The sequence below is a fragment of the Apium graveolens genome, chromosome 7 (genome assembly GCF_009905375.1).
Source record: "Apium graveolens cultivar Ventura chromosome 7, ASM990537v1, whole genome shotgun sequence".
Taxonomy (NCBI): Eukaryota; Viridiplantae; Streptophyta; class Magnoliopsida; order Apiales; family Apiaceae; genus Apium; species Apium graveolens.
The window spans coordinates 10,636,423-10,648,995 of record NC_133653.1 but is presented as its reverse complement, the minus strand read 5'-3'; the positions used below and the strand labels follow the sequence as shown (position 1 = coordinate 10,648,995).

The following is a 12,573-nucleotide window of genomic DNA, read 5'->3' as shown; positions in this document are numbered from 1 at the left end:
ATCTTGTATTGTGGTCTACAAGTAGAGATGGGGAACCAGTGGTTGGGAGGTGATGGCTTCAAAACACTCTCAAATTCTAACTTGTTTTTCTTTCTCACCTCTTTTTCTTGTTTCTTATTGATGGGCACCTCTTTTATGCTTTCTTTGCTTCCATCTCAACAATGGGCATTGGTTTTAGGCTCAATTTCAGATGGGCTTCTTCACTTAAATATCCTTACTATTCCACCAACTCTTCATCTTGGCCTTCATCTTATTCATGTATGTCAACTCATTGTTGTATATTTTCACCCTCACTAACATGCATGCTTCTTGTTTTTGATCATGACATTAAGGCGTTGTTTAGTACCTGTTTCATTTTTTTTTGCTAGTTGCACGCACTTGCACACCCAACTTGTCTTTCATAATGTTTGATCTCTCGACATCTCGTAAATGAATGTGTTGGGTGACATGGTTCATATAGTTGGATTGATCTATTAAATTTAAAGGCTTGGTGTTGCAAAACTTAGACAAAGTATCCATTAACACACAAGCATGGCATCATATTCATATTCATTTATTATATAACACCTTTAGGGTTTGGGAGATTTTGTTAATTTAACATGTTATCGGAGGCTGTTCATTGCAACTGAGGAGGCCTAGGGTGTATAGACACAAGCATGAAATTCATATTAAACCCTGTTTTAACACATCAAGGCTATGTTTGTATGCAAGGACTACAGTCCCTCTTCTATTTATGATTTACTTTCTACTTGGCAGTTCTTCAAAATTTTAGTAAGCTGTAGTCCATAGATTATAATCCGCAAAACAAATATAGCTGCAACCTCATTGTCTAGTATAATTTGCAATATTAAGTTCTACGCAGTAGCTACGAAATCAAAGTACTATAAATAAGTGCTCAAATTTGCACACCTTTTGTGGTTCATTACTTCTGATTTTTGACTTGTTCTTGTTTCTTTAATGTTATGTGTATTAACTAAGCTATACAGTTGTATTATTTACCTGATTGATCATGATGCAGTTAGAGGAATGGAGACTTCCTATGACACAGCAAGGGTATCCTTTCCGTATGTTGTTTTGGGAGAGACTGAAACTATGCACAATGATCATCTGAGAGCACACAGTTGTCCGCCTGCTGCACACACCTTATCGAATGATTACTTAGAAACAGAACATGTAAAGTCCCTCATGTGTACACTGAATATGCTCTTGAATACACATTTTTGTTTCATTTTATATGGTTTTTCATTCGGTAATGACTGTATGTTTTTGATCAACCAGATAAATATCAGAAAGAGTTCTTGCAGCGACATAAGTTGCATTATAAATAGTAGTTTCCACAGACCTGCTGAAGCCGGTGAATTTACTTCTACAACAAGCGTACAGTCTAGCAAAGTATCACATTTTGGAGTATTAATGAATACTCTTAATATGTTGGAGAAGACATTTGCTGATTCTGACATGCTGAGGCTGGAAAACGATATATTATCACAATTGGATAGGCTTGGAGCTCTCAAGTTGTTCCACACTTGCCTCTCAAGGACGGGATCACCACCTATTAACTCGTCAATGACTGAGTACATTCAAGAGCATCAGACGGAAAGCCTTGTGAATGATAAATTGGCTAAGATTGTTGTTCGCTCAGGAAAGAAGGAAAAAAGAAAAGCAAAAAGAGTTAAAGCATCGGAGAAAGAACACGATGTTCATCTACTGCCTTCGCCTTCTAGAACTAAGCATGTACATCGTCAAAATCAAAACGTGTCTTTTACAAGAAAATCATCTAAATATAGTGGTTCAAGGCCTAAAATCACAAGGAGCGAGGCTGAATTGACAGCAGGCGTGAAGGTATGTTCGCATCTGTTACTGTCTTGCTTGCTTAATGACTATCTCATGGACTCTTACTTTTACTTGCAATATATTGACAGTTACTTGCAGATTTGGAAAAGATCAAAACGCTGTTGGAAAAAGAAACAGGGGAAACAGCTGGCTTGGGTAGCTGGGCGGAAGCTGCTCAAGTTGACAAGAAGACCTTGCAGCAGAATCTGCACTTTGGTTGTTATTGCAAGGCTGAGCTCCTGAGAAGCACAAGGTCTTTAATTGTTTACATTGCAAGAAATTATAGGGGCCTTGGAGTAGCGTTTGAAGATTTAATTCAGGTCGGACACTGAATCTTGAATATTTCACTGCAATAATATGAATCGCAAATTTAAATATATATAATCATCATCTAAATTCGCAATTTAGTGTCACTGACATTACTGCTAACAAACAAGTGCATTGCTAGGGTTACAGATTTCTGAACCGAGTAGGACTACAGTGAACTTTCTTGAATGAGCTTAATTTTGTGGGATTAAAATCCATATAGTTTCTGTTCCAAATTGAAATGCCCGAAATTAATTATTGTTTTTTAAATATCATTTCCTATTCTAGCATAATTATTAGCATGGTCATGCGTTATAATTTGGTTGCTCCCTTAGGCGATGCATTGTAGAACTGAAGCTCATATTGCAGTGTAGCATTGTTCCTGGCATGGTAATCAGTTGAAAAGGGTCATAATGACCAAATTTGCTATTTTCAGTCACCAAATATCTTCAGCTAAATTTTGACAACACCGCATTTTGTTCAGGCTTACACCAAATCTCTCCTTCCCTGCCACATTTCTTTCTAATGAATAAAAAGGTTCCTGCAGTTACGGAGATGACCGAGTGTGATTCATATTACATTCAAGCAACAGCTATCTAGATTTTAATTCGATTGCAATTTTCAATCTTGCAGGCAGGAAGCATTGGTGTCTTGCAAGGTGCAGAAAGATTTGACCACGCCAGGGGGTGTAGATTTTCTACATACATCCAGTATTGGATAAGGAAGTCAATATTAATGCTCGTTGAGCGGAACTGTAGAGGAGTCCGGATTCCTGTAAGCAAGTTATCTCTTCTTTAATGTAATTGCTTGAAGAATTATCTCCCTTGTGAAGCTAATACTCTGCATGGGCTACATGTAGTACGCATTAAGCAAAACGATGAAAAAGATACAGAAAGCTAGAAAGACCCTGTCAAACAGCCTTGGGACATATCCAGACGATTATGAAATAGCAAAGTCTACAGGCCTGTCTTTGTCTAAAATCACATCAGCTAGTAATTGCCTCAGAGTCGTCGGTTCTCTTGATCAGACAGTTGGGGATTTCACCAGTGTGAAATATTTGGTATGAATTATCCTTCTGCACTTTGCTTTGTTGACAATTTTGTGCATTGTAACTTCTGTTACTCTTATACATGCAAGTACCATAAAAGATTGTTGAAATGTTGAAGTCCACTAAACCTCAAACTAGTTCCCAGAGACAGTAGGTAACTTTAAGTAAGCTATTTATGGAGGTCTAATTGAACCAAATGGACACATCATATATAATCTGCAGATTTCTTTCATTACCAGCCCAAGTATATTGTATGAGATGCATTTCATTGAGCATATTGCACTGGCTTGGTATTCTTTCCGCAGGAACTTATGCCCGATACCTCAATAAAGGGTCCTGAAGAAACTATCACGAGGCAGCACTTGTCAAAAGACATGTACGATCTTTTAGACGAGTTAAATCCAAGAGAAAGACAAGTTCTGCTACTAAGACTCGGGCTCGAGGACCATCACTGCATGTCACTTCAAGAGATAGGAAGGCTCTACTCTGTTAGCAAGGAATGGATAAGAAAGATAGAGAGAACAGCTTTTAAAAAACTACGAGACCAGGAAACTCTTCATAGTCTAAACCATTATCTGTATAATATAAATCAGTAAGCCTTATATTGTTAGTTTTAGACACCTTTTACTTGTAGAAATGTAGATAATCCTCTATGTATATCCAGACACATTGGTAGAAACTACAAGATGTATTATTTCATGAGATTTTGAATGATTTTACACACATATTTAGTACCACAAAGAGTTGATTCTTGCAATTTGCAGATAATGTTACAATGAAAAGGATGTTGCTGAAGTTATGGGCATAAAATTGCATAACACAAAAACATACCTTTATTACCATATTGACAATATTACATAACAAAAACTCGGTCTAGAAGAGAAATACATCTCAATCAAATGTTTGATAGAATGATAATAATAATCAAATTCATCGCAGCTTAGGCAATTCATTTTTACATGCTAATACAAATATGATAGCAAATTTTCAATTTTCATTTGTTATCGTCATTACTTATCTTCTCATCATTACAGTTCTCTCCATCCAACAATTGAGTAGGAGGATGTTCCTCTTCTTTTGCTTTGGCTATTGCAATTCTGCATAAGAAGCTGGGCTGATTAGTTGAAGAAAGAAGCCTTGCCCACATTCTATCAGTAATCACAACGTGGTTCCTCTGTTCATTTATGCGCTGCACAAAAAATTATCCAGTTAACTGTCTGACTACATTACCAAGGAAAAATGAGTTTGGCCTATTTATTTAATTACCCTGCTACCTTCTGTGCAAGAGGATAGGTTCTGATAGGTAGCCTTACAGATAAGATGCTTTATGAATTGTAAGATTAGATGATACCTAAGGTCTATTATTGCATCTACTATCAATTGAAATCAAAAGTAAGGATGTACTGTCATGGGCGTACATGCAACCCGGTACTTACATTGAAAGGGATATATGTTTGTCTCCCATTAACAAGCCCGCTTGTGTAGCCTGTGTAGCCTGCCATTGCTCCATGAACACAACTTTGTGCAAGGAGTGTGCAATACACATTGTCAGATGCATTACTTGGAATAGCACGGATCATGTAGGTAGGATCTGCCGAGATAAAAAGGTTCAGCTCCAAGTTTATTGCAAACTCTGATGTTCATGTAGTGGTAGATACTAGGTAAAGGTAAATACGAAGTTACTGACCTATATATTTGAGAGTGAGTGGCAACTTATTCCTTGCAAAATGATCCTACAACAAAGGGAAAGAGTAAATCCATAGGTCAACAGAATCAAACACAGTAAAAGGTTACTGAAGAAATCGCATCTCTGGTTGTGGAAGACTCTTGTGTAGTACACCAAATATCATGCACTAGTCTCAGCAATAACATATCTTTCACATATAGCAATAAGATAGAGCAATGTAGCTGACACAGAAATTGCCTATACAGAGGTGTTGGCTGGCATTCTTTATTCCAAAACCACTATTCATAATATAATTTTATATTACGAAAATAAAATATAATTAACACTGCAGGCTCAACAGGCTTTATGGCACTGAGAAACTGAATAAATCAATGTGATGCAAAAAAATAACTCATTGACACGTTGGAAAAATGTAATGCAGCACTCCAAGCTTAGAGAATGATAATGAATGTCACTCTGACCCATCTTAAACATCCTTTTCTTCCATTCATACTGTCATAAAATATCTTTCCTATTTCTGATTTAAGTTTTATCATGCACAACAATCATTTCGATTTAAACAATTATATAAGCTTGAAATAATTTGGGAACAGAAACCTAAAACCATGAATTCATTTGCCCTTATTATTTACTTTCTTAAACTACCTTGATCAGGGAGAAACTATTTTGTATGCAATAAAGGGGAGGGAAAAGATTTGACACATAAAATTATTAGGGAGAGAGTTCATGAGGGATAATAGGTTTGAAAAAGTTAAGTTGATCTTGGTTCATTATGATTGAAAAATTTTTGGCCAATAATTTACTTTATTTGTTTATAAATTATTTCATCTAACATAAAGTAGTTACGGCAGAAGATAAAGTAAATTAAAAAAATGTGTTAAAACAGAACAGTATATATTATTTGGTGCAAAAGAATTTTGAGAGAAACTTTATAAAAGATTAACTTAAATACCTTAATCTTTTGAGAGATCCACAATCCATTATCTGCGAGTAGCTTGTTCCCTGAAGCATCTTTCGCATTTCCTAGGTTTATATCTTTATCAAGAAGATCCTGACCCGCTCCTTCAGCTATAACAATAACCATGTGTCCATCTTCTTTAAGTCGTCTTTCCGCATATTCAAAAAGTCCTCCTTCTCCTTCAAGATAGAACGGTGACTCTGGAATCAAGCACAGATCTACATCTCGGCTGGCAAGAGTAGCATACATAGCAATAAAACCTACAATAACATTCATGTAAGTTAGAATGACAGAAATACTGATGTTGGAAAAATACAACATGAAACTATTTGATGAGCATGTATACTTATGGTGTCAAAGAATGGCAATATTGTGAGCTTAACACTTACCAAGTTCTCCATTCTTTCTCAGTTAGCTATAGCTCTACTGTCTACTGCTTTAAATCTATTGTTCAAGTAGATGAAGCTTTCAGCATATGCGACTTTGATACAAGGGTAGATAAGCAAAAGAGTAGTATAATACTAGGTTCTTACATATAAAATACCTAAGTGGTTTGTAAGCTTTCTTTTATTTACTTTTTATGCTTGTATACCCCTTTCTAATTCAATGTATACTAAAGTGTGATTTCAGCATGAAAAAATTTATACCCGAAACTCTCAAAATGTAGAATGTGAAAAATTTCACATCAATACACAAAATGAACAGCTTTAAATGTAAAACCCCTGACAATGAAAAGGCGAAAAATAGAATGCCGTACTTTCTTAGTAGAGGGTGACAGTGAGGCATACTCAAAGGGGATTCTACATGTTATCAGGTCTGCAGATCCTAAGATGGCTTTAGAGAAAAGAAAAAGTTGATTATGACACTTATAGCTGTAAATTGTCTTTACACTTTCCCTTTATAGTCATTAATATGATTTCTAGCATAAAAAGATAAAAAAGTATATATATACTAGTACCCAGCAAAAATCTTGGCCAAAATTATCCCCAGTCATACAAAGCTAACTTACCACTGTAACGGCCCATGAGCTTCACTACCCCAACACCGTTCTCGGCACTTTCAGCTTCAACATGTGCAGCATTGATAGCGCGTTGAGCCTCCTCAACAGCAGTATCAAAACCAAATGACTTATCAATGACCTGAGCAAAAACATGGTCCATTATAGTTAGTAAATATGGTTGTTTCCAGACATATTTATGGGAGCAGGGTCAACTTAAAAAGATGATTTGAAAGAGGACATAAAATCAAATCAGCCACAGCTATCTTATATGAAAAACGTTTGAGCATGATGTGTGAGTTTAACCATATCAAAGTGTCAGTAATACTGGATAAATGAGTGAATGATACAAATGCCTCGACTTGCAGTTAAAAAAGCGAATGTTAAACTAACTCAAAGCAAATTATTTGATAGCAATTAGAGAATGACAATACCGGAATGTCATTATCAATAGTTTTCGGGATTCCTGCAATTGCAACCTTCAGACCACGCCGTCTAACTTCCTGCAATGAGTATCACACTTTCAGAAGAAAGGTAGAATATTTATACATGTAAGATTCTAGAAAGATATCAAATCATGTAGTAGCCAAATTTGAAATAGGATAAGGTGGCAGACAAAATTGATCCAGGAGCCCATTCTTAAAGAACAGTCAACAACGAGTTCAAATCTCATATACGATCCCCTTGCCTATATGCTGGAGTAGTTTAAATAATCTTAATGATACTTATACGAAAAACATGGAATGTCCTACTGCGACAATTGTGTCACTTCACAGAGGTGATTAGCACATGAAGATATCTGAATGCGATTTACCCAAATTAGGAAGACTGTTTATTCGGTATTGATCAGGCTGAAAACAACAGTCAAATAAGTGTTCCTATAGTCAACTATGGGTTAGTTTCAAATGTTGCTGCATGTTGGTTATATTCGATCCTGAGGATACAAATTACAAGATAATTGACTAGAAAAGTATATTCTATATAAGTTTGCAGCAATGTAAAGTAAGACAAGGATATTGAAGAGGCTAGAAACAGAACGATGTGGTACTCAAGATAGACGTACAGAGTTATATAGATGGCTGTTAGCAAATTACAAAGCATCGCTTTTCAAAATACCACATAAGCTAGTTTCTTTCACACTCCTTTTATGTATGCTACATTATATAAGAAAGCTGGTCAATTTTCTCTATAAGAAAATTACCTCAAATATGACAGCGGCCCCTTTCTGAGTCCCATCCCCTCCAATAATATAAACCTGAGTCAGAATAGCATATCAGCTATAAAACCTTTTTTGTGAAGCAAAGAAGTAACAAAAGGGTGCAATATTGAACCTTGACAAAGTTCAGAATGATTGTAAATATTCTGTATTCCCACTACCTGATTAATTCCTCTATCTTGAATGCTGTCAACAATCTTCATGGTATCATGCCCCCCACGAGATGTTCCAAGGAGTGTGCCACCACGTTTGTGAATATCATTTACAATCTTTGGTGTCAACGGAATGGTATTTCTTGAATAAAAACCCCTATATCCTCCCTGTTTGGTACGATTATTAGAAGTCGGGATATGAATAAAGTAAAGCCAATTGTGTATCAACCAAACCTACAGGAATGATTGCGAAGATCCAAAACCAAAACAACTAAATGACATTTTATAGCAATAAACATGACGAAAGCAGCAAGCAGTCAGACAACAAACATACATGTCTTTTGACTCATTAACAACAAGCAAATATAAGCCCTGAGCCAAAGATAACTTAGCTTCATACAAATATATCAACTGCCCTGCCTAGAAAATGGTCAAAAATGTTGCAACATTTTGCATCTATACAGGCAGTAGCTTATTCTGTCACAAAACATTTTAGACATAGGCCTAAAACTTGGCCCCGTGTTGCTAAGAAAGTTGAAGGTTAACTAAAGCAGCTTGAATTATGTGATGAGAAAACAAAAAGCAAAAGGTTCGGAAATAAAACTTAAATATATTAATTCCTACAAATATAAAGTGTGCTGAAAACATTCCAAGAATTCCACCCGACGAACCTCTATTCCAGAGACTCTGGTGACGCCATACATGTGAAAGAGAGCACACACAATTTCTCTGATCACTGTATTAAGCCCAGGGCACAACCCACCACATGTTACAATACAAGCATGCACCTCATCTGGGCTAAAATACACCTGTCGCGTTGAAGGACTGTGTTAGCAAAAATATATGTACTGAGGATTACATCTAGTAGGACTGGAAAATCACATACCCTCTGACGAGGTCCAGCACGTCGAAAATGTGTTCCCCTTGGACTATCTTTGTGAACCACAACCTACAGTAAATGATTCTAACGGTTAGGAAAAAATAATGGTCCATGCTATACATGTCAAGCAACTATGATCATTGATTTTCCCATGACGAAGTAGGATGGCTCCGATGATGCAACAAAGTTACCTAAAGTATTTAAAGTTTTATGCAGAGAACTAAAGACAGCATGCCAGATGGCCATCCTACCTAGTAACATAAAACTCCGAAATTTTAAAAGAAAAACCTGAAATTACAAGCCATAAGGACTTATCGTCCTCATCCGCACAAAAAAAAAACATGTGCGCACAAATTCGTGGCATACCTAAGTTTTTTTTACCGAGTCTTTGGTTAAGTCACAAATTATATTGCTAATGTTTGTTCCCAAACAAGCAAATAGAGAGAACTTGAGAGTGATTGGGTGTTTTGGCCTTATAGCCGGGGGCGGAACCAGTATTCTAAGAGAACCAAGGCAAAAAAATATCACCAAATTATAAAAACTAGCTGGAGATGGAAAATAATTCTACTGTTAATTTCTAAAGCTTATTGCATGGTATTCAAATAATTGAGCGAGTCAAAAGCAAATTAACCTTTTGAGGTACAGTATCATCGACGTTCACAAAGTACTGCCTGAAATTCAAAGACACCCGAACAGCTTAGATTCTGATAACTCAAAATTAAGCAATTCATGTAATAAAATATAAAAATGAGGCAAGAAAAAAGCATTTTTTACTAACTTTACAACTGAATATGCTGGATTAGATCGCAACGGATTGGGATATGTCTGCACATAGAAATACAACAATTAAGAACGAGTAGATCATAGAAGACATGATTATAGAGAAGTTTCACACCACAAAAGTAACTATCAGCTATAATCCGAAAAGAACCAGATTCTAACATCATAGTAACTTCACTTTCTTTAAACTGTGTCCAAAGAAAGAGGAATCTGAATTGATTCAATATCTGTGTTACATGTAAGCAGAGTGACTGGATCACATGAACTAGCTAAATTCATATAAAAAATACAAAATTTTATTTTCTTTGCTATGTAAAAAAAAATAAAGGTATGATCTTTATAGCAAAAGATCATTATCTTGAAAGATTAATAGTAACCCAGATCAGCTTTCAAATTCAATGATTAAAATCAATAACACAAGTGATAACTTACACAAATCCAGTTAAAAACTCTCTCTCTCTCTCTCTCTCTCTCTCTCTCTCTCTTCACACACACACAAATGGTGAAAAGATGGGGGGAGGAGCTTACAGGGAGATGATCTATGTAATCAGTCAAGTGAGGAACATCTTCAAGAACATAACCATAATCACCAGTTTCCACCTTCATCATTTGACTATCAACACCTCTATTGTTTTGTTCACTGCCCATCTCTCTCTCTCTCTCTCTCTGAGAGGTCTCCTAATAAATCACTAATATAGTAGTAAGCAATAATAGTTTGAGGGGGTAAGAAAGATGAATAAAATTCTCCACCAAAAGATGTCAAGGAACATGCGAGAATCTGCTGTCAACTTAAACAAGTATATATATAATATAAAACTCTGTTGTGTGTATGATTATTTAAGACACAGAAATGAAAACCGGAAGGAGGAAATAATGTGAGTAAAATATTGTAAAACAGGGCGTGTATATAACCGCTTTCTCTTATTGCTGAAAGAATTTATAAGCTTACAATTCACAAACATGTACGCTCGCCGACGTCTCCTTTTTTTCGTATTTTGACTTGTATCTGGTCTCATTTTTGGTGATTCAAGTAAATTAAGCATTTAAGGTTATTAAGAACTTATAGCTTGTTTGGTTCGATTATCGTTCACACCGTAAGAGTCCAAATATTTTAAAAAAACACTTAAAATTATTAAGTTTGTGTGAAAAAAAGTTACTAAGTCCGTATTCACCAAATTTAATTGAAATATCAAAAATTACTTACACAAATACGGATAGTTATTTTCATATAAATGCATGATTTGTGTGTTTTGATAAAATTATGAAATAAATTATGTGTGGTATTGCTATGGCAGATCGCAATAACAATTTTTCGTTGAAAAATAGTTAAAAGATTATTTGATAAAATTTAAAAATTGTTTTTCCGAAAAATGTTTTTACCCTAAAAGCTGCTAGAGAAAGTAAGCCATTCATGATTTTGGGAAAAACTAATTTTCAGTTTTTGCGGAACTAGAATCTGATTTCAACATCAAATATTAACAAAAATATTATTATTTTTATTTTTTTTATCAAAAAATATGCATATCAAAAAAATTATCAAACAGTTCTGCAATTTTTACAAAAACACATTTTTCACTTTTCTAACAGTACAACAATTTTTAACATCACTACACATAGTCATGTTGTGTTTCCGTACAATTCTCCTCAATATGCAGTTACAAGTATAATATGAATGTTATTAAATTCATTCGAATGAATATTTAAATATGTGAACCGAACTAAATCAATTTTAATCATCTCCCTAATATTAGTTTCAAAAAAAAAATCATCTCCCTAATATCTATTCAAAAATTATAAGTATATATTATAAAAATATAATGAAGACCACACATAATATGCCTCCATGTTAAAATGAATGTGCAATACTCTAGAATTCCCAGAAATTGGATAAGGAATACAAAATTAATCATTGCTACAAAACAATGTACTTTCACCATTAAAAAGTGAAAGATTAAAAATAACGAAAAATTGAAAAGTTCTCGACTGTTGATTGGAAGATCAAACTTTGACAACCAAAAAGAAAAGGTCTAGAAGAAGAAAAAATTGTTCACAGAAGTTGAAACCGTGAAACAAAGAAAAAAAGGGATGGTACGGACAACGCCACTTGTTTTACGAGACAATGAAAACAGCTGCCAATATAATTGGACCTCGTTTCTTCGAACCCAAACCACAACCTGGGTTTGGTATCAGACTAATTAAACTAAAGGTTTTCTTTATTATACGTGTGCGTAATAACCGCGAAAACTTATAATTTAGGTCAATTTATTGATATAGTTTATGTGAATACCTGGATATATCATCGGAGCGTAGTCAGGAGTTTTGGTCACTGGGGTCAAAATTAAATACACTATTACAATTTTTATTTTTGAGTGGGGTCAAAAATAAAATTTACCCTATATTTTTTTACGGAAATATTTTTTATACATATATTTTAAAAAATTTATAAGTTCGGTGGGGTAAATCGCCCCTACAGGCTATATATTGCCTACGCCCTTGTCTATCATTGTTATAATAAATAATTCAATCAAAATATATTAAAATTATAAAATATAAATTTTCATATTTATCATGTGTACATGAATACGTAATAAAAAATATCGTTAAACTAAATACTACACGAATATTTATTTATTTTATGTTGTAATTGAACATGAGTGTGAATTATGAAATGAAAGGTTCTAGGAACAGAGCCCATGGGCCATGGGCATAGCATAGC

The 12,573-nt window shown here is 34.8% G+C and overlaps 2 protein-coding genes across 2 annotated transcripts; one reads left to right on the top strand and one right to left on the bottom strand.

Annotated features, from left to right (window-relative positions):
• Window positions 1–20: 20 nt before the first annotated feature.
• Window positions 21–3,944, top strand: LOC141672583 (RNA polymerase sigma factor sigC). The gene is made up of 7 exons (XM_074479219.1): window positions 21–258; window positions 1,019–1,173; window positions 1,279–1,842; window positions 1,923–2,153; window positions 2,773–2,913; window positions 2,999–3,199; window positions 3,493–3,944. The coding sequence occupies exons 1-7, from the start codon at window positions 162–164 to the stop codon at window positions 3,781–3,783; spliced, it is 1,680 nt and encodes a 559-aa protein (XP_074335320.1). The 5' UTR covers window positions 21–161; the 3' UTR covers window positions 3,784–3,944.
• A 58-nt stretch (window positions 3,945–4,002) lies between these two features.
• On the bottom strand, window positions 4,003–10,763 carry LOC141672584 (ATP-dependent 6-phosphofructokinase 3-like). Its single transcript, XM_074479222.1, has 13 exons — window positions 10,386–10,763; window positions 9,856–9,902; window positions 9,709–9,748; window positions 9,084–9,146; window positions 8,869–9,006; window positions 8,207–8,365; window positions 8,031–8,084; window positions 7,264–7,332; window positions 6,842–6,971; window positions 5,827–6,092; window positions 4,875–4,920; window positions 4,624–4,778; window positions 4,003–4,376 (listed from the first exon to the last, which is right to left on the bottom strand). Exons 1-13 carry the CDS (start codon window positions 10,503–10,505, stop codon window positions 4,182–4,184), a joined length of 1,482 nt encoding a protein of 493 aa, XP_074335323.1. The 5' UTR covers window positions 10,506–10,763; the 3' UTR covers window positions 4,003–4,181.
• Window positions 10,764–12,573: the final 1,810 nt, after the last annotated feature.